Source organism: Cupressus sempervirens, chromosome 6 (assembly GCF_028749045.1).
Source record: "Cupressus sempervirens isolate cs-2001-9-10 chromosome 6, ASM2874904v1, whole genome shotgun sequence".
NCBI lineage: Eukaryota > Viridiplantae > Streptophyta > Pinopsida > Cupressales > Cupressaceae > Cupressus > Cupressus sempervirens.
This window is the reverse complement of record NC_143123.1, coordinates 713,507,059-713,529,847: the sequence shown is the minus strand read 5'-3', so window position 1 is coordinate 713,529,847 and position 22,789 is coordinate 713,507,059. Positions and strand designations below refer to the sequence as shown.

Below are 22,789 nucleotides of genomic sequence, written 5' to 3'. Positions count from 1 at the left end.
GTACGTGGTAGGGCTGTACGGTGGGCTGAAGTAGCCGTACGGTATGGGGAGTGTGATGTATGGTGAAAGGACATCATACGGTGATTGGCCGTACGTTGCAAAAAATGGCCATATGCTGGGATCTAAGGGCCTTACGACAGGTTTTCTTGTTTGGCCGTATGTTATGTTAATGATGCCGTACATGGGGAAGAACTTCCAAGCCGTACACTGATCTAGAAATGATGAAGGTGCGGGGTGAAGTGTGAAAGCCGTACTAGCAGAGAGAGATCCGTACTAAATGCTTGGATACCACGCGTTATTCATATGAATGCATAATTCATTCATACACCATGCAAGAAGATTAGAAACTTGAATATGAATTATTTCCTTCAATATTTGCCGAAAGATACATAGACGAAATAGGGTGAGGGTTGAATCCTACCGAAACCACACGAGCCAAATAGGGAAGATCTTTCACTTCCGAAATGGCGAATAACAGTGAATCCCCAATAGGAATTCGCAGTACAGAGAAATATAATCAAAAGCATACATAGGACTTCCTACAAGCCGTGCTTAAATAGCTGTCGGGAAACCATTCCGAGGGTGCACAAAGATAGCCGACGGTGACACAAACTTCGAACACAAAAATAAAAATGGGACTAAGATAAATTAAATTAATTAGTCTATTACAAAGATTAATTAAATACATTTATTTTATGACGGGGACATTACAATCCTCGTCCCAAAATTTGCTTGTCCTCAAGCAAATGCAGTGCCGGATGCTGGAGAATGTGCTCGCCTTCCCATGTTGTGTCGTCCAACGGTAAATACCAGCGTACCAAGTACTCCTTCACAGTGCAGTTTCTTAGGATCTTTTCACGTACTTTGAGGATCTCGGCAGGTTCCAAGATGAGTTTTCCTTCTTCGTTGAGTGGTGGAAGGTCGGTAGCAATTGTGACATTGTGCCCTATGGCTTTCTTCAGACAAGAGAATGGAAGACATTATGAATGTGGATTCCCTCCGGGAGTTCCAGTTCATACGCTACCTCACCAATGTGATGAACCATGCGATAGGGGCAATAAAATTGTGGCTATAATTTCTCCTTTCCTGATCCGTCTAATGAAGACTATCGGTATCGCTGAAGCCGAAGATAGACCAGATCCCCTACTTCAAAACTCCTCTCTATCTTGCATCTGTCGGTGTACATCTTCTGTTGATTTTGTGCCTGCTGTAGGTTTTCTTTCAAGCTCCTTAGTATGTCTTGTCCCTCCTGAAGCCAGTCCTTCACCCTTGGAGTGCGACTGTCACCCAGAACTGTGTCGATGAAAGAAAGGGGTTCGTACCCGTACAGGGCTTTGAATGGTGCCATCTCGATAGACATGTGATACGTGGTATTGTAGCAATACTCTCCCAGATGGATCCATTTTACCCACGCTCGTTGTGCCAAGACGTAGTTCCGAAGGTACCCTTCGAGCCACTTGTTCACAATCTCAGTTTGACCGTCCGTCTGTGGGTGGTAACTCGTGCTTGGTGATAATTCTGTTCCTGCCATCCGAAACAATTTTGTCTTGAAGATACTGACGAATCATCCATCCCAATCATCGACGTTGTTTCGGGGTAACCTGTGCAGATGAAAGACTTCTCTGAAAAACAGATCGACAACTTGTGCAACTTGAAGGTCCGAGGGAATGGCGAAGAAATGTGCATACTTCGTCAATCTGTCAACCACCACGAAGATATAGTCTTTTCCATTCACCTTGGGAAGACCTATTATGAAGTCCATGGATATACTTTCCCACTTATGTTCGAGAATTGGCAAAGGCTGTAGCAGCCCGACAGGCAGAGTGTGTTCGGACTTGTTTTGTTGGTAGACTGTACATTCTCTTACATGCTGCATCACATCCCCTTTTAGTCCCTTCCATGAAAACCTCTCTCAAAGACTTCTGTAAGTTTTAAGGAAATCGGGGTGTCCAGTCAGAGGTGAGTCGTGTACTTCCTTCAAGATCTTCTGCTTCAGTTTGGATTTTGGCACCAGGTATATTCGGGCTTTATAGTAGATGATATCATCCACCACTTTGTACTGATCATCGTGGGTGTGGCCATCCATTATTTCACAGGCAAATGTATTCTTGGAATATTCTAGTAACAGTTTTGCCTTCCAATCAGCTGAAATTTGGTCTAGTGAGCAAATGGTGGGTTTTTTGGACAAGGCATCAGCAATAATATTGTTCTTCCCTTTTACATATTCAATGTTTAAATCGAAATACTAAACTTTTCTTACCCATTTTTGTTGCCGTTTGTTCAAGTCCCGCTGCTCCAAGAAATATCTCAGAGTGTTGTGATTCGTACAGACGACGAACTTGGCACCTACCAGATACTGTCGGAACTTGGTTAGTGCATGTATGATGGCCAACATTTTTTTGTCGTAGATGGAATACAGGCGTTCTACTAGTGTAAGCTTCTTGCTCTCATAGGCGATGGGATGTCTATCCTGCATCAGAATCGCTCCAATGCCTTCCCCGGACGCATCGCACTCCAAAATGAATAGTCGAGTGAAATCAGGCAGTGCAAGTACAAGTCAAGTACTCATGGCCTTTTTCAGCTTATCAAAGGTGAGTTGTGCCTCTTTGCTCCACTGGAATGACTCTTTCTTCGTCAGATTCGTTAAAGGTGTGCTGAGCTAAGAGAATCTTATAACAAACCTCCTATAGTAACTGCACAGTCCGAAGAATCCTCGCAAGTCCATGAGTGATTTTGGGGGAGGCTAGTAGAGGATAGCCTGAATCTTCTCCTAATGCACTTGAACCCCGTATTTACCAGAGTAACGAGAATCGCGCTAAAATCGCGTGAATCGCCGATTCAGCGATCAGATTCATGCAGTCGGAAATCGTGATCGGCGATTTCATCAGGTGAATCGCCTGAATCGCATGTATCGGCGATTTACTCAAAAAATCGCCTGAATCGCCATTAGAAATCGCCAAAAATCGGCTGGCAACAGCATGCATGTTTAGTTGGAAATAATAAAAAAATCACTTATGTTTTAAAAAACGACAACAAATAAAAAATGTTTAGAATGCATAACGGATGATGCCCAAGGGAAGGGAAAGACATAATCAGGTAGTAAAACATCAGCGGTTCCCAGAAAGAGTGTGGGATCAGAAGAAAATCACAAAAACACTATGTTCCATATAGTTTTGTGTGGGTTTCAGAGTGCAAATTTGGTTTTGGCGACGGGGGCGCTGCCCCTCGACCCCGCCCTGTATCGCGACAGGGAGCGCGCCCGGGGCGCTGCCCCAGGACCCCGCGAGGGCGCTGCCCCTCGACCCCGCTGGGGGCGTTGCCCCCTAGACCCCCAGTCGCTACGGTTATCAGTCGTGGGAAGTCTCATCAGTTGATGAGACCTGAAGCTGTTGCAAGCATGGAGTGTCTGTGGTGGAGAGAACAATAGAGCAAGCCTTTCGAGAGGGGTGATATGCTTTGAAGCACTTGGAGTAGGTGTTGGATGTGAAGCTGTCTTATAAAAACTCTTTACCCCATGTGGTAAACACAAACTTCCATGTTTATATATGTTAAGTTTCAACTTCTATTTGATGATGTTATAGTGTGTTTAAGTTATATTCAATAAAGGGTGCATGAAATAAGGCTTAAATTGTTAAAATCTCTACATTTAAAGGGTTTTTTCAAATTTGCCGATTCATCGCCGATTCACCGGCGATTCACCCCCGATTCACGATTCGATTCGGCCGTGCCGATTCCGATACGATTCCGATTCTCGTTACTTTGGTATTTACTGACAACATGCCCCAAGTACAATATCTTTGTCATACCAAACTCACATTTGGACTGCTTGGCGAACAAGGACTGTTCCTCCATGATACTCAAAACTTCATTCAGATGCTTCAGATGCTCCTCCCATGTCTTGTTATAAATAAGAAGATCATTAAAGAATACCAATAGATACTTACACAATTGTTTGTTGAAGATGCGGTTCATGCATGATTGAAATGTGGCAGGTGCGTTGGTCAATCCGAATGGCATGATCAGGAACTCATAATGTTCGTAGTGGCAGCGGAAAGCCGTTTTCTCCACATCTTCTTCTCTCATTCGGATCTAATGGTATCCAGAACGGAGATCTATTTTTCAACGGAGATCTATTTTTGAAAAATAGACCACTCCATGCAGTTCATCCCAGTGTTACGGGACTCGGACTCGCCTTTGACTCGGAAAGGTCAAAATCCGACTCGGACTCGGACTCGGCAAGGACTCGAAAAATTGAAAAACTCATGAAATCCAAAGATTTTTAAGGATTTTAAGATTGTTTCTTGCATCTTTTAGTCAATTAACATCAAATACACAATAATTAATATAAATAGACCCTACTTAATACACATACACAATTTTGCATAGATCACATAAGTATAAAAGCGAATTTTTGAAGGAAAAAAACTGAATAACCACAATATAAAGTTATAAACTATAAAGTAATAAACATAGTGTCACTCCAATATCAAAGACTCAAATGTCTACAACATTCATGGATTACAAAATCAATGGTATCAAATTCAAAAGTTCAAAACATATATCAAAATAACAATTAGAGCCATCCTCTATGTCCTCCTATGAGTGCGCCTAAGATAAGTCATGGAAGACTCTAGAGCCATCCTCTCTGCCTGTGTCTGAGGTTGACCCTGAACCTCCTCCTCATCCTCATCATCATCATCCTCCTCACGCACATAATCCTCGTCATCAGCCTCGGATCCATCACTCCTAGCCTCAGGGTCCACTCTGTCTCCTCGTGCTCTAGCCTCCTCAACTGCCATCGCTACTGCCTCAGCCTCTCGATCCACCTGATCTACCCACTCCACATCTTCATCTCTAAAGACAGGATCATCCACCTCTGTGTTCCACTTTGCATGAGGATCAACATTCTCTAATACAATTGGAGTTGTATCGGTGCCAAGGATCTGTCTATGGCGAAGGCGAAGGTTGTAGTGAACAAAGACAAGATCATTTAATTTTTGCACTGCCAACCTATTGCGCTTATTTGAGTGTATGTGCTCAAAAAGACTCCAATTACGTTCGCATCCTGATGCACTAGATGGCTGGCTCAAGATGCGAATCGCAATCCTCTGTAAATTTGGCACCTTTGTGCCAAACATCTCCCACCATGCATCTGAAACAAGAAATTTTTGAATCATATCAATAACTTTGAATTTATCAAATTAAGATGGTAATAGAATTACTATTAGAAATTAGGATGTAGAAATTAGAATCAAAGATTTTTAGTGTTTACCAGGCATCAATGCTGTCCTATTTCTTTTGCACAACTCTCGTGCAAATAAGTCCCCTTGAGCTTTCTTAAATAGCTCAATCTCACGGACTATATCTGTGCTAACTGCTGAATTAGGTGACATTCTCTCTATAACATCGTAGGGGCCGCTTCACACCTCATCATCAGCCTTGAAATGTGGGCTGAACTGGTATGCTGGATTAAGGAAGTAGGCCGCTTCATGTATAGGCTTGTGAAGTAGATTGTGCCATCGTCTATCAATGACATCCCATATAGGCCCATACCTATCTCGATTCCCTGCAAAAAAAGTGCGAATGGCCTCCTTCACCCTATCCATGCCCTCATAAATGTAGCCCATTGAGGGCTTCTCTCCATCAGCTGTTCGTAGGAGAACAATAAGCGGCTTTACAAACTGCAATCATTATGAAAGTTGGAAAAGAAATAATCAGCTTTAAGTTTTTTCTTTAAAAAATGAACAATAATTTATAACATAATTTCATAAACAAAATAAAGTTGAAATGAGGACAAAAAGGAAAATTACCTTCACAATATCAGCAATAGGTGTCCAAAAAAAGGGCTCGTCAAAAATATGATCAGCTGCAGCAATCCCTGCAGTGGTCTTTGCATATGAGGATGCAAGCCACTCCTCACTAACAAATATACGTCTCAAACCTCCCTTTGAATCAAGCAAGGATTTCAATGTGAGGAAGTTGGTTGCAAATCTAGTGACCCCTGGACGAGACAACTCCCTTTGCTCATTGTGTTTCCTCATGAGGTTGAGGACCCATGTATGATTATATATGAATTTGCATACACTCCTTCCTCGCTCTATAATTATTTTGATCCAAGGGAGTTTACCAAGATCCTCTAACATGAGGTCAATGCAATGAGCGGCACAAGGGGTCCAAAATAGGTGAGGGTGTCTCTCCATAAGAAGCTTTCTTGCAGCAACATAATTTGCTGCATTATCAGTAACTATTTGCACCGCATTCTCGTCACCTACATCCTTTATCACTTCATCCATTATCCCACAAAGATATTCAGCATTCTTTGTTTTTCCCGAGGCATCAATGGATTTCAAAAAAACCGTGGCACCTAAAGAAAGAGAAACAAATTAGTATAATGATTAATGATGAATCATAATTTATAAATTCAAAATTTATAAACTTAATCACTTAAGTACAAGTTCTACTTCTAAATTTTTAATGTCTAAGACTCTAAGTACAATTACAGTTTACTTGATGAAGAATCAAAAAAGTTGAGGAGTGTTCTACTCCTATCAGTCCAACCATCAGTCATGATGGTGCAACCTTTTTTCTTTCACACCTCACGCTGCTCCGTGATTTCAACTTGTACATCAGCCACCCTTTGGTTCAAAATAGGGCCTCCTAGCTCTTCAGCACTAGGGGCTTTGAACCCCGGACCACAAACAACAACATCATCGATTCTAATTTGCCAATAAGGGGACCTAAAACAAATAGAATAAAATTTCAAGTTAAACAAATTAGTATATTATAAATAAATTTGAAAACAAAATACAAATTAAAATAAACAAAATAAACATATTATTGAAAGCTGAAAGTTGAAAGCTGAAACTTGTAACTTTGAAAGCAAGAGAAGACTTAAATTTAAATTTACATAAATAATTACCTTGCTGCATTGAATGAAATGTTGTTCTAGATGAAGAAGTTGCCAAGTGCTAATTTTGCATAATCATGTTTATCCTTGTTCCAACCCATGCCCTCAAGCGATGGCTGTGAACCTGGAGCCGTGCGTGGAGCAAACATAGAATCAAGTGTCAATTTTTGCTTACGAATGCGAGGCCCAATGCTTACACTCGTAGAAGCAGTGGTATCCGTAGGTGGAGCAGTGGATAATGGAGAGCGAAAACTAGAAGACCCCTGTTGGGCTCCGGCTAGTTGTGCCATTTCTTCATGTTGCTTCTTTTTCAATTCTTTTTGCTCCATTTTTTCCTCTAGAAGAGTTTGGATGTCTCGCATAACATCTTGGGTTACATCTTTGCATTTTTTAGCATCACGTCTAGGTATATGTGCTAGGTGATACTTCAATCTATTTATTCCTCCCCCATTACATACCACATCACAATGCCAACATGTAACAACTCCCTTTTTGTGCCCTGGGATGGCATGTTTTCAAGCCCTATCCCTTGCTATTGCACTTGGGTCTGCATTAGGGTTAAATGGAGGCCTATTTTCACTTCCCTCACCTTGTTGTTGAGACATTATATCAAATTTCAATAAGTTACTGTTCGCTGTCAGCCTGCTGCAATATGAATGTAAACAAAATGAGAAGTAAAAAAATAGTAGACTAGTAGTAGAGAGTAGAGACCAAACAAATTTAAACAAAATGAGAAGTGAAAATACTTAAAAAATATGAATGTAAAAGTTTAAAACATAGTAAAACAACACAAAGAAATGCAACAACAACTTGTAGCTTACCTCTTCAAATTTGCACAAACAATGGAAATGCAAGTTTGTAGAAACCTCCTCCAAATGCTCCCTCAAGCTCCTCTCAATGCTTTAATGCAAGCTAGAAAGATGCACAAACCATTAGCAATCAATACGGGAGACCAAACCGGTTTGTTGATTTCTCTCTCAAAACCCCAATATTCTTCTCTAACTCTTTCCTCTCTCTTGTGAGCACAAGCAAATGGTGGAATGACCTTTTTAGGTCAATAACATGTTATACAAACCAAAAAAATTGAATTAAACAAAGCATTTTATGTTTTTTTTGCCTTTTTACTTGTTACCCGCCGGCGAGAGTCTTGGCATCGAGACTCGCCGAGTCAGGAAGGACTCGAGCTGGACTCGGCAGAGTCCGAGTCAAGAGGCAGTCTGCCTCGGAAAGGTGGACTCTGCCTATAGATACCTATTATTTATTGTTTTCTTGTTTAACGTGCAATAGTCCACACACATGCGCATCATCCCGTCCTTTTTGACCAACACTACAGATGATGCGAATGGGCTGGAACTGGGACGGATCCATCCTTTCTCTAGCAACTCTTGAATTGTCCTTTCGATCTCATCTTTGAATTTCTTGGGGTGGCGGTACGGTGTGGTTATGATCGGCTTTGCCCTTGATTCCAACCCGATAGTGTGTTCAAACCCTTGGTGCGGTGGTATGCCGGGAGTAATATCCATGAAAACCTTTTCATGTCTACTTAAAATATCTTGGAGCTCATCATCCTACGGAGGTGTTCTTTGCCCTTTTATAGGTTTCGCCAAGATGAAACAATGCGCAACCCACACAATGTTTTCGTGTCGAAAGATTGCCTCCATCCGATGTGCAGAAACTTCCTTCGGACCTTCATTCGCCATTCCTCGGAGGCCAACCTTCTTTCCGTCAACCACAAAAGTGAAGTCCATCCGCTTGAAACTCTGAGTGTATTCATCAAGGGTCTCCATCCACTATATGCCCAGAATAACTTCCATGTCAGCCAGGTCCACTATGAAGAAGTCCTCAGTCACTGTGTGATTTGCCATTGTGATGCTCAGTTGAGGAACAAGGTGTGTGTAGGGTAGGAAAGTCCCTCCGACAACCTTGACCTAAAAGCCTGTGTGCGCCTCTGTAGGGAGACTTCTCTATCTTACCAAGGATGAGTTGATGAAATTTAGAGTAGCACCACTATCCAACATCATGGTAACCCTTTGTCCCTGAGGGGTACCCCCTACACAAAAAATTGTGCACCTCGGACTGCCAGCCAATGCAATGGCTCCTCCATGCTGTACCAAAGCGGCAACCCTCTCTGTACAATTTAGATTGGTGTTGGTGCCATGGTGGGGTTGGTTATCTTCGGCCGACATTTCTTCCTGTTCCTCATCATCGGACATGACCTCAATGTAATGGATCTTCCCCTTTCCGAGGCATCGGTGACCTGGCTCCCAAGGTCCTTTGCAATTGAAACACAATTTCTTCCTTCAGAGTTCCTGTTTGGTAGCTTCATCTAACGACGGCTTCTTGGGCGGAGGTTTGTCCCTCGGAAACGTCGGTGGTTTAGGATGTGATTAGCTTCGAGAGGATGAGGATGATGCCAATGACGATGCCATACTTCGTGCTTTACTGATTGCTTTCGACAGGGTAGCCGGATTGAATCCCTTTACCTACCCTTTAAGAGGTTCAGTTAGTCCGTCCATGAAGAGCACTGCCTGTCTTCTTTCGGAAATGTTCGTGACCAACACAAAGAGTTTCAGAAATTCGGCAATGAACTGATCTGCCGATCCAGTTTGTCTCAGTTGCGCCAAATCTTTGAAATTGAGTTCCAGATCTTTACCATCAAATTGTTCTATCAATCTCTCCGTGAATTTTGCGTAAGTCTTTATTTGATCATGCCCTAATGTGAAGGTGTCGTGGTGCCACCATTTGTGCGCAACTCCCTCCAAGTGTAACACGACAAATTTGATTGCTTCTTCTTCTGGCATAGGATTCAATTGGAAGTAGGTATTGGCTTTCATAACCCATGCTTGGGTTGATATGGAACCTGACTTGTCAAATGGAGACAGATTTACCTTACTCAACTTTCTCTTGAGATCATCGTTAAAGTATACTCTATTTCCGCCTCCTGAATATCTCATTCTTAGATCTGCGTAATCTTTGTAGGATATATCTTCTTCAAGGTTTGCATTCTTCCAATCTTCTCTCATCTCTTTGAAGGTTGGTTGTCTCTCTCCGTGATGTGCCTCCGTCCATGGTGGGAAAGTTGGCATGGAAGGTAGAGAGCGTGCTCGTTGAGGATGTGATTTACCTCTCACCGAGTCTACGTTGTGACCATTTTGTTCTCTGCCAACTTCTTGAGAGTGTCTTCCATGTGTAGCTGCGTATCAGTGATCTGTGCCTGATTCCTGGCAAGTTCCCTTAGAAGAGCCACAAGTTCGGCAGCGGTTGGTTCCCGTTCGTCCGCCATTCGACCAAAGGAATGTGTCTTTTTTTTCGGCTATAAACTCTCATTCATTGTCCATAGGCTAGCAAGAACGAAGCGCTCTGATACCACTGTAATGTCCCAGGCTATGGTTAACAGATTTCCAACAAGAAATAACTGCGAATATGCCCTAGTATGAAGTCCATACAGTTCAGGAATTGCTTCTAAAGTGGTTGTGTAGTGATTGAGGATGAGTTGTAGTGGCTGTACAGAATCAAACTAGAAGTGGTGAAGTGAAGGGTAGTCGTACGTGGTATGGTTGTATGGTGGGCTGAAGCAGCCGTACTGTATGGGGAGTGTGATGTACGGTGAAAGGACATCCGTACGGTGACTGGTCGTACAGTGGGAACTAAGGGCTGTATGGTAGGTTTCCTTGTTTGGCTGTACATTATGTTAATGATGTTGTACATGGGGAAGAACTTCCAAGCCGTACACTAATCTGGAAACGATGAAGGTGCGGGGTGAAGTGGAAAATGTGGGGTGAAGTGTGAAAGCCGTACTAGCAGAGAGAGATCCATACTAAATGCTTGGGTACCACGTGTTACACATATGAATGCATAATTCATTCATACACCATACAAGAAGATCACAGACTCGAATATGAATTATTTCCTTCAATATTTGCCAAAAGATACACATACGGAATAGGGTGAGGATTGAATCCCACCGAAACTGCACGAGCCAAATAGGGAAGATCTTTCACTTCCGAAATGGCGAACAACAGTGAAACCTTTATAGGAATTCCTAGTATAGAGAAATATAATCAAAAGCATACATAGGACTTCCTACAAGCCGTGCTTAAATACCCGTCGGGAAACCATTCTGAGGGTGCACAAAGATAGCCGACGGCGACACAAACTTCGAACACAAAAATAAAAATGGGACTGAGATAAATTAAATCAATTGGTCCGTTACAAAGATTAATTAAATACATTTATTTTATGACGGGGACATTACAGAGGATACATCTTAGTCGAAGAGTTCTACATGATCGAAAAAAAAGAAAATTGGAGAGACAAACAATGTTCAATAATAAGGAGCAAAGCTCCCACAACTAGCCTACTCTACATGCATGCAAGATTGGCTCAAAAAGGACCTTTTATGACTTACTTATGTTGGGTTTTCAGGATCATGCAAATGTAATGGCACTATATATTTTGTGATACTGATAAATATTATACTTGCAGGGTTAAAGGAATCATTGCTTTGTAGAGAATGTGATTGATACTGTTGAGAAGGATATTGCTTTCTGTAATTGTACTAACACTGCCATTGTTAGTGGTACGTTCCAAATGTTGAAGACTCATAAATATGAGAGTAAACATGTCTCATGAAGAGACATCTCTCTATGGTTAATCATCATTAGTTAATAGGTTAATAATATAAACAACCGTATATATATATATATATATATATATATATATATATATATATATATATATAAGAATATTTATCTAAATGATGATTTACTATCTACAATGTATCTCATGATTGAAGCTACAAACTTAACACTCCCTCTTAGCTAGGGAGGATTGTTATAGAGAACATTATGCTCTCAAGTATATGAAGAGATATCATCTTAGTATAATATTCCTGGAATGGCATATTTAAGGATATCAACATATATTCATCAACTTAGATGTTATCTCTCAATATAATCCAGAGTATGACTTGATAAGAAATCATGTGATATTCATCATACTTATATTCTTTTGGTATGTGCACTGGCATCAAATCCTTGATGCCTACCAAAAGAATATGTTATATCCTAGTAGGATATGAGTTATCTAATTTCCGACACTCTTGGACAACAACTTAATGTAGTCTATCATATAACAAGAAATGACAATGTCATGATCTCTATCATGACAAGTATCATGATCTTCGACACTTCGGGACAACAACTTAATGAACTATGATCATGATACATTCGTTATCATGACTTTTGACACTCTAGGACAACAAATTAATGAAGTCTTTCATGACAACAGGTCAAACTATTGATAAGATTGCCACCTAACAATAGCTACCTTCCAGATATATGTATCAATAAAAGATCGTCACCTTTCATGACATAATCCACGTATGCAAAATAGTAACCACCATGAACCAAATCAATGGGTGGAACAAGGGCTTTCACCTCAAGTTCTCTCTCATAGAGAAGAATGCATTACAAGGAATTTCACTTCGATCTTTTCCCTTACAGAGAAAAGATCACACTTAAAATATTCCCTCAAAACAACAATCTTGGGAAGTCATGTCCTCTAGTTACTCTCTTAGAGCTTTCTTTGCCTAAGGATGCATGTTGAACTCCCTTTGAAAATGATATCAATCTTCTTTCTTTCTGGTTATAAGTTGTTATTTCCTCATGATGTACATAGGGGTAGGACCATTAAAATCATGCATTCATACACATGTATTTTTAGACTCTCTCTAAGTATCAATCTTATGAGCTCCTATATTTCCTTTGAAGAAGTGTCAGACTCCCTCTTAGTGGAAGCATACTCATAATCTCAATCATCAAGAATATTCATTTCAAGAACCTCACTGATCATCAGATGACTAATGAATTCTAGATCACAGCTTCTTTAGAGCTACTATCATAAGATTGAGTTTGCACAATATTTGGTAGCATGTGTAAAGTACCAGCCTTCTTTTCCTGCAAGATCATCTTCAGATACAAAGGAAAAGATCAAGGAAAATAGCTCATATAGTATATATAGAAATACAAATAAGAGAGAGACTATAATGAGTACATTAATGTAATACATTAAAATACTTATTTGTACATCAACGTTGTGGATAAAAGTTGCTCCAATGAAGCTCCATATACATCACATTAGAAAACGTCTCAAACAATAGGAATGGAACACTGGATATTATTCCCCCCACAGTATAGAATTCCCACTTACTCCATTTTATGCATTTGCAAGACCAAAAACCTTAACTTTTGATCAACAATCAATGTCTCAAATAATAGATGCAATTCTTCCATTCATAACATTTGGGACCTTTTCTCTTTTTTATTTCATTTTTATTTTAATTTTTTAATTTTATTGTTTGAGACTCCTCACAGGTATCATCCCCAAAGACATCCAAATGATAATGTTCTCCCATTTTGATGAAATGCTAAGATGAAAGTTTTTAAATGAAAGGATCAAGGCCGGGGAAGCATGGATGGAACAAGGTAAAATGTTGATGCAAGAGTGGAGAGTGCCCTTTTCTAAATCCCTCAAAGGATGTTTCCAAGTCAGAGAAGTAAAGACTCACTTTGGTTGCATGTCCAAAAACATTACTATTGTAGATTAATGATTCAATATCTTTTTCTATTCTTGGATAGACTAATGATTTATTGCTTCACTATATGACACCTCAGAAAATGATGTTTTGTTGCACCTCGGCGATCTCAAATAGATGCCCGGCCATATTTCTCGCATCAATTCTTATTTTTGCCTGGTCCTTGTTTATTGGCATGATAGCCTTGTCATGTCTTTATTGATAATCTCCTTTGAATTACATGGATGCCTTGATTTCTGAGTGAACCGGTTATTTATCTGCCTCCTTAATATCTGCTACTTTTGATCACATGTTGTAGTTCCTATATTTTCATATCCTCCTATATACTCTTCCCAGTTACAGTGATGTTGTCTGTGTTTGATAGTATTGCAGATATTGAGTGATTATAATAATCTTTAGAAAAAAATCCTCTAACTCTCATGTTCGAATTCTTATGGATATCACTAATTTGGTGATGTTGTGTTTGTCCACTTCCATCTATCTCTTAATTTCTTCTTTATGTTCTCCTCTTGAAGTTAATAACCAATCTATTTATTTCTCATCGATACCTTGGTTATGGTTCTGATTTGATACTTTATTGTTCAGTATGTGGGGGTTTTCTCTCTTTGAGTCTCTACCATACCCAATGCTATTCACCAATACTAAATGAAGGCAAACCAACCTTTTCTCCATGCTTTATCTGTCATCTTTATTATTTCTTGTGCCATATCTCTATTCGATATATATCCAACTCATCAGATGTTGATTGTAAATATATGTTATGGCGATGCAAATCTGCTACGTAGACATGATCAAATCATCTGCCTGGTTGGTGGTACCCTTATAAGATCATTGTTCTGTTGCGTGTGCTAGAGATGAACATTTATATAAGTGTGGCTCCCTCATCGCTGTTCTTAATCTTTATCAATCTTACCGGTAATCTGCACTGCATATAAGGCTTGAAATAACTATCAATCTGGAGTCACTATCACTGTCCCAGATACAATTATGATGGCTTATGTGATAGTGTCTTTGCATATTAATATGCTCCTTCATATTAATTGCACTCTCTCTCTCTCTATAGACTGAACTGTGATAACTTTGTTTATCAGATATTTCAATGTTTGTAAGTAATTTTAGGAATTCAATAATCCTTTATTAATCCAGTGACTATGTATCCTCTAATGCTTGCATTCCCATCGTCTCCAAAATTGCTTGCTAAATATATGGGTTGATTTTATTTTTTCAATCCACAAGCATAGTCTTTCGTCCATATCTATTTTTCTAAGTATGTATCGCTCCTGATATGTGTGTAATCGTGCAATGGATGCTTATAAATTTTTCCTCTCCTGGTTCTATCTTCACACTCGCAGTTTAGCTCTGATACCATGTTGAGTTTTCAGGATCACCACAAATGCAATGGCACTATATACTTTGTATCACTGTTGTGATACTGATAAATATTACACTTGCAGGTATGTAGGAATCACTGCTTTGTAGAGAATGTGATTGATACTGTTGAGAAGGATATTGCTTTCTGTAATTGTACTAACACTACCATTGTTATTGGTATGTTCCAAATGCAGATTTGAAGACTCATAAATATGAGAGGAGACTTGTCTCTATGGTTAATCATCATTACTTAATATGTTAATAATATAAATAACTGTCTGTGTATAGATATATATGATGATTTACCATCAACAATGTATCTCATGATCGAATCAATCTGACTAAAGCTACAAACTTATCGACTCCTGTGATGGGTATCTTCTCGTGAGCAAATTACTTGTACAAAAGGGTCAAGCCATCATTTGTTGTACTTGTATTCGTATTCAGACCCATACTAATAAACCCTAACCCTAATCTGTTATGATTGTGATTTAGGGCACCTTCTAGGGAAAATTACAAAAGGGAAAATTACATAAGAGTCAAATAAAAACAAAGATAAGGACAAAAAACAGAAATAGAATTGAAAAAAACAAATAAGTGATTAGCATCCGAGCCAGAGAGATTTGCATCATCGGAAAAAAAGACAACTGGACAGGGAGGAAATTTTCGAGAATAAAAAATATCATCGAGGGAGCAAAGCTCCTATAAATATATAAATAGCCTATTAACTAAATTACCCTACATGCATTCAAGATTGGCTCAGAAAAGAAGAGCTTTTATGACTTAAGCTTGTGTGGCCCTAACTCTTGTGATGGGAATCTTCTCGTGAGAAGGTTGCTTGCAAATAAGGGCAACCCATTATACATATATGTACATGTTTGTGTGGACAAAAATGACAAAGGGGACATTACATAAGAGTCAAAATAAAAACAAAGATAAGGACAAAATACAGAAATAGAATTGAAAAAAACAAATAAGTGATTAGCATCCGAGCTGAAGAGATTCGCATCATCAGAAAAAAATGACAACCAGAGAGGTAGGAAATTTTCGAGAATAAAAAAAATTATCCAGGGAGCAAAGCTCCTATTAATAGCCTATCAACTAAATTACCCTACATGCATTCAAGATTGGCTCAGAAAAGAGGGGCTTTTATGACTTAAGCTTATGTGGCCCTAACTCTTGTGATGGGAATATTCTTGTGAGCAGGTTGCTTGCAAAGAAAGGCAACCCATTATACATATTTATGACTTAAGCTTATGTGGCCCTAACTCTTGTGATGGGAATATTCTCATGAGCAGGTTGCTTGCAAAGAAGGGCAACCCATTATACATATATGTACATGTTTGTGTGGACAAACCTGTACCCAAGAAAAAAGTGTCGTACCTATATCCTGTACTTGTATGATCATACCTAGACAACTTAGGTCTTATTGTTATTGGATATATATTTTGTCCTCTTATTTAAGGAGTCTTTCACTCCATTAATATCAAATATCTTTGTTATTGTTCTCTATGTCATTGCTTTTGCTATTAGTTCAACTAATTGCATATAAGTTTTTTTGGGTTGAGTTCTAATATGGACTCAATATTGAAGATATTGTCGTAGATTTTAAATCATTGCCTCGTATAATACAAAAGAGATGGGGAAGAAATTTTGTAAAGTAGGTAAGAGACTTGAATAGTCACTGCAACCAAAGAATGATCTTCTTTGCATTTTGAAAGAAGAGGAGATTTTCTTATTCGTGATAGATCAGTTAGATTTTAAGAGGTTGCAATATGCTATGGCTCCACCAATGAATTCTTTGGTAGCTAGCTCTCATGAGACATCTGAACGAAGAGGCAAGACATGCAGTTACATTTTGTGTTCATCAAATTATGAGGATAATAGGACCATAGGAACCTTATAGCAGTGTTAATATGGGGGAGATGCATTTTCACTGTCTGGGTGATATTAACAGGCCATCTTTGCCTAGAAGGATCAAAATCCTAGAAACTATTGCAAAAGATCTGTGTTGTAGAGACCAGATTATTCTTGAAACATTTCAACATTTCTTAAAGCTACAATTGATAATCATATTAAAAACCTCAAAGTGATGATTAATGAGAAGTTATAACTCTCAACCATATCTTGTTTATTGCACTACTTCTCGACCTAAAATGAAAAAATGAAAACTCTTTTGAAGTTGACTGCCATATGAGATCTGTAACCTGTTTTAGGGTGAGCAACAGACTTACTATCTAGCATATTTCTATGATCAATTTCATTTCTATGCTGCTCTGCCAAGGTGCATTTCGAGTTACATGGCGACTTGGTCAAGTTGTCACCAATGCAGTGGTGATGCCTCAAATGATCCCCATCAAATCCACAAGACCACTCACATTCATTGTCCATCCCATGTCACTCAACATCAACTCCTTTAGCCAATCGGCCACTTGCACTTAAGTATATCTAATAGAAGAAGGCACTCCAAGCTACTGCATTTGTTCTGAACGGATGATTGTAAGGCTCCCAAGTCACTTGGAACACTCTCAGCACTATTGTATGTTAACTTGCAACCATTTAGAACATCTGCTTTAGTGTTGCAGGCCATCTTGCAGCAGCACTGCTACAGGTCATCTTTCAGCCAACCATAACAACTACAGGATATGCCGCCAAAATATAAGGCTTGCATCCCCTCAATGTTTCTAACACTGCTAAAGGTGACTTAGCAGTACTGAACCTGATTGGTCCGTATATGCTGATCCACTTTATGGATCATATATACTGTTTCTTTCATTTTATGAAAAAATGAGTTTAGGCCAACTTTTTTTTCATGGTAATGTATAGTAATTGTCTTTTCATCTTATAACCTTTTTAATCTTTGGTTAAGGATTATAGCTTTTCGTATAAGCTACTTTCATAAATAAATAGTATCTTTTAACTTCTTGTCAGAAAAAATGGTGTAATATATCTTCCTAGACATTTGGACAGAAAAAATTGAGTTGGAACAAATCATTTCACTGGAGTTTCTAATGTCAGCTTCAGTCATATTTCTTATCCAGCATTCCAGATGTGTCTCAATCTGGCTATAAGTTCAGAGAGTACATATTCTCTTTGAGGATGTCATTTCATGTCAGCTTTCATAGAAAAGCCTAGCTTGTTCTATTTCAGTCTCTGTTTCTGCCAGACATACTGCTCTACTTTAGTTATATAGAGTGCTTTTGGAGTAACTTTGTATTTTTACATCCAAAAACACTCTGTATAACAGCTAACTAGATCTCTTGGACTGTGGAAAATTTCTAACTACTTAAGCACAGTAGGCTAAAAATAATGACACTGAACAGGTACAAGCACCTTGGGCAATTTGCTCCTTTGGGTGGTGAACAGACAGCTGCACAATTACCTGGAGACTGGGTTTCCATTGGCCACAGCAGTCAATGGCTTTGGTACTCTGTTTATGCCAGGCATGTTTTCGTTTCTTTTCAAAAAAATTACTTTCCTGGCACTCTTCTTTTGAGTTTTTTTTAATTAGAAATTTGTTTTTTAACTGCTGACGTGTTCACTTATTTTGTAACCCAGTAAGCAAGTCAGTTGGCGTACAAGAGTACTGGTAGTCTTTGACTGGACAAAGAGGGTAATATTTGGAAGGGATTCAAGTGGCATGTGAGACACATCAGGTTTATAGGTTCAAAGATGTTCAACATTTGAGCTTTTATCTGTAAACTATAGATCTCATTCATTCATTTTATAACATTTCTCTTGTCAGCTATTCAGCAGATGGTGTTTTCCTTTATGTAGAGTAACATTCTGTTTTTTGTTTAGTAAATTTTGTTTCCATTATGTGAAAAAGTTCTTGAAATATACACCTTTTTAATCTGTCAAAAGCATCTAGCTGAGTCAGAAGGTATGTGGCACGATTTCCTTAAAAGTACTGCATTCCAAAGAACAAAAATGATAAATTGAGAACAACAAAATGAAATGAACGAAAATCAATATGCAATGGCAACCACTATCCACATCTTCAGGTGGATCCTTATCTTTTGTTTTTCTTCTGAAATTATGGAAATATAATAAGCACACCAACATATTTGAACAATCTAGCCATTCAGCTTGGCTAGTTTAAAGCTATTTCTGCTCTGTTACATTCTATATGGAAATCATCAGAATTGTTGTAAAACTTTCTGGTTAAGTTGTATTCCTTTTTTTTCCCCTTTTTTGATCGGTAAAAAGCTTAGAGCCTTATATATTATATTTAAAATTAAATTACAAAGTTCATTTCCCCGTTCAAGTGACGACATTGGGGGAAAAGAACAGGGAAGAAAACCCCTATTGTAGCCCTGGACATTTAATGTCTTCTAGATACATATGCCTTCGGCTTTTTATCAAAGGACTTTGAGAGAGCATACCCTCCCTTACATCGTGTTTCCCTTATTGCTATGAAAAAATTCAGAAAAAGCATGTTTTTCTTTACAATAGTAACAAACCTACTTATATTTAAGATTATCAATTTTATACATTTTGTTTCTTGCAGTCTTCAATGTTAATACTTGCTCAGATGTTTTTCTTATTCGGTGTACATGCTTGGTCCTGTCCATATCCTTTCATAAATTTTGTTATATCAAGCCACTAGGATGCGGAATAATTGCAAAAGTTCAATTCATCTTGGCAAGATCGTTGTTAGCAAGAAAATTACCATATTCAAAATTCAATGACAAAGTTAAATAACTAAATAAGAGAGTTAAAATTAACCTCATTGTGGTATAAAGTCTATTCTTAATCTTCAGTATTGAAATAATCTATTCTATTTTTTGAAATTGGATGTATATATTTTCCTTAATTTACTTTAGTATTTTATGTAAATTCTCCATGAAGTATCTTAGAATAGTAGTTCATTTTATGTGTATGCATTATTCGTTAAATAGTTTATTATAATTTAATCTTTGAATGTTTTTAGATATAACTTAATCTTCTTTTATAGATTGTATCCGGAAATATTAGATCAAACAGTGAAATGAAAGTTCTGTTCATTTGTTAGTTCTAATACGAATTATAAGAGGTTATAGTTAGAGAATCCTTTATTTATACTTACAATTTGTACTCCTGTATTTGTTAAATTTAGATGTTAAGATTACTTTAGTTGTTAGTTCACCCAAACAAGTTAATAGTTTGTTTGTGATTTCTGAATAGTTATCTTTTCTTTGGTGAGTAAGTAATTTCAAATTTTTATGCTGATACTATCTATAGAGCTTGGAATGGTTAAGTTGTATTCTTATTCAGCATGTAATCAGCTTAATAAAATGTCAAGTTGCCAATATATATTTAATCCAGATGTTTCAATAAAGACAAAACACTAACTGCAAATTTTATCTATTTCCAGTTAGAAATTCATACACAAAATCTGTAATGACCTCTATAGGATGAGAAAATAGAGTTCCAATCTGTGTATATATTCTAGTTCTGTATTTCAAGTTCAGTTCTAGACATGATATAGTGTGTTCTGCCATTCCATATTGTCATGTAAGAGTTTTCTGTAAATGATGTTACATTTGTTGAGTGAAAGGCGTCATCATACATACATGTGCACTGCAACTTAATCCATTGCAGTGTTATTCCTTATTGTAAACTATTCAATTCCATCTCTTTAAAAGAGAAGACTTCCGTTTTTGGATGTTGTACTGGTGAGGCCAAGGTAATAATAGTGTTAAGGACATTCTCTGTTGTAGTGAAATTCTTCAACCGGGGTTGCAATGGGTATTAAAGGCTAGGGCATCTTGTTGACCTAGGAACACCTTCTTACCAGAAGAATCAACCAAGCCTTGCAAACAATAGAAGTCCAATTTTCTCACAGGACCAATAATGTTTTACTTACCCAATCTGAAGCGCCTATTGAAACAGATGGATGAGTATTTGAAAGTAATAGTAGAATCGCACAACCTACTTTCTAAATGAAGTGAGGGATCTGTAGATTTTCATAAAAAGACAGTTCCTAAATATTTATAAGTACAAAGGATATTATGATAATATGTGAAGGAGTTATGACTCCTTAAGATGTTAATTTTCCCCATGATAAGTTTGAGTAAATCATTCTGGACATAGCTGCATGGATAGGATTTTTGTTAGTCAATGACAGCGCAAGTGTTAATCACCTACTTTTTATTATTCAGGCAAGCTGTATGTATTTTCAAGAAGACCGTGAACGATCGTATACACAAATAAACAAGCCTGGATAGTTATTGAGATTGTAACAAGTCCATAGGTCTATCTAATTATAGTTTTAAAATCACTTATACGTGCCCTACTCTACTCTTTTAATTAACTAAATTTTTCCTTTAGCTGAAGAAGCATGACAGCAGGGGACAAGAGCTGAAAATAACTGTTTATCCTCAGATGGGGCAGGCAACAACTATCCAAACTCTTGTTCTGCATCACTTTTAAATCTTAATCCTCGAACAATCCACAACTTCAGTAACTAGTCACAGAATCAGAGTCAGGCATCAAAAGGTCTGGTGAGAAGACAGATTTTTACATTTAGCAATTAACATTAAAATTCATAGCATAACTGTATTTTGAAATTAAAAATGTCTTGGCAACAGGCTTTTTGATGCCTGCATAGCCAATTTCATGTTCCATGCAGGAATGGAACACCGATCTGATCATCCATTTCATCAATCAGCATGGCATTGACTAGAGCTCAATCCATTGCATTAAAAGGGATGTAGTCTTGAGGGGCCCACAATTGCCATTGACTAATAGAGAGAATCTAAGTCAATCAGGAACATATCGTATTGAATTGAAGTGGTAAAGAAGAATGTTCTAGTAGGAAAACCTAGCTTACCCTAGGGCATGTAATTTGTAGGAAAAAGGCATAGGTAGGCCCGGGTCCTTCCCTATGTTCCACTCTTTGCTGTCATTAGTCTTCCCTTTCTATCCCTCATTAATGATCTATACAATGGGTCTGTAGAGGGCATCCTAAAGAGAGGGACGATGAAATCAATACTCCAAAGAGGTAATTCAGAGTAATAGTTAAAATAGATGCAGCAGCTAAAATTATAGTACCGTTCCATCCAAAATCATATGCTGAATCTCACTATATAACTATGAAGCCTATTAAATTTTTTCTGGAAAAACTCACAAGTCAACAAAGGAAAAAGCAGCCAAATTTTTAAGATGAACTTTTTATTTATTTATTTTCAGTAGAAAAAGCCTATATATATTATATAAAATAGAGATAAGAGATGGCAAAAAGGCCATTAATGTCTGCAAAGACAAAGCATCTAAAGAAATAAAAAGATTTATTAATGTCCTACTTGTAGCTGATGAAGAGGAAAAATTGAATAAGCAGATGGGAAGATTAGTCATGATGGCAACCATAGTTGAAACTCAAGGTGCTCCTATCAATGTTGAAGAAAAAGAAGCAACACTTGAGAATATAGTGGGCTCTCTTCGTAGTCCACGAAGTGTAAACAAAATAGCTCTTTATCGCTTTTGCTTCCTCTCCCTCTATTATAGTCATGCCCAATCTAGGGTTCCTCTTCTAGGACTAAACCCCCTCCCTTTTATGCTAGTAGAGTTGGGAAGAGGAAGATGTGATTGTAATGACGTATTTACTTCTAGTTTGACACAAACTATTTACTATTTTGCTTCTGCGATCAACATTCTGCATGAGAAGGTGATTTTATTTCCACTTAACATTTATATGTTGTAAGAAGGTTAACAACAAAATGAAATGAAATAGTCCAAGAGCTTGTTATGAAAACGGTTACCATCAGGCCCTAGGGGAAGACCTTGGAAGGCTAGGCACCAAGCAAAATGCGCAATCTTGGGTTCAGTTATAGCATTCCAAATGGTATCAAAGTGTTTTCTCCATTGAGAAAGAGAAGATTGCAAATGCCATCTCTGGTTGAGCACCATCAGAAGATGGGGCGAAAACCATCTAT

At 38.1% G+C, this 22,789-nt stretch overlaps 2 protein-coding genes across 2 annotated transcripts in view; one reads left to right on the top strand and one right to left on the bottom strand.

Annotated features, from left to right (window-relative positions):
* Positions 1-18,948, top strand: part of LOC149554274 (external alternative NAD(P)H-ubiquinone oxidoreductase B1, mitochondrial-like) — a 123,438-nt gene extending 104,490 nt beyond the window's left edge. Inside the window, exons 9-10 of the mRNA XM_089789494.1 lie at positions 18,197-18,316; positions 18,432-18,948. Of these exons, the coding sequence (XP_089645620.1) occupies positions 18,197-18,316; positions 18,432-18,519 (208 nt within the window). The 3' untranslated portion in view covers positions 18,520-18,948. The remainder of the gene's footprint in view (positions 1-18,196; positions 18,317-18,431) is intronic.
* Positions 4,492-5,404, bottom strand: LOC149554275 (uncharacterized). The gene is made up of 2 exons (XM_089789496.1): positions 5,273-5,404; positions 4,492-5,152 (listed from the first exon to the last, which is right to left on the bottom strand). Exons 1-2 carry the CDS (start codon positions 5,391-5,393, stop codon positions 4,587-4,589), a joined length of 687 nt encoding a protein of 228 aa, XP_089645622.1. The 5' UTR covers positions 5,394-5,404; the 3' UTR covers positions 4,492-4,586.
* Positions 18,949-22,789: the final 3,841 nt, after the last annotated feature.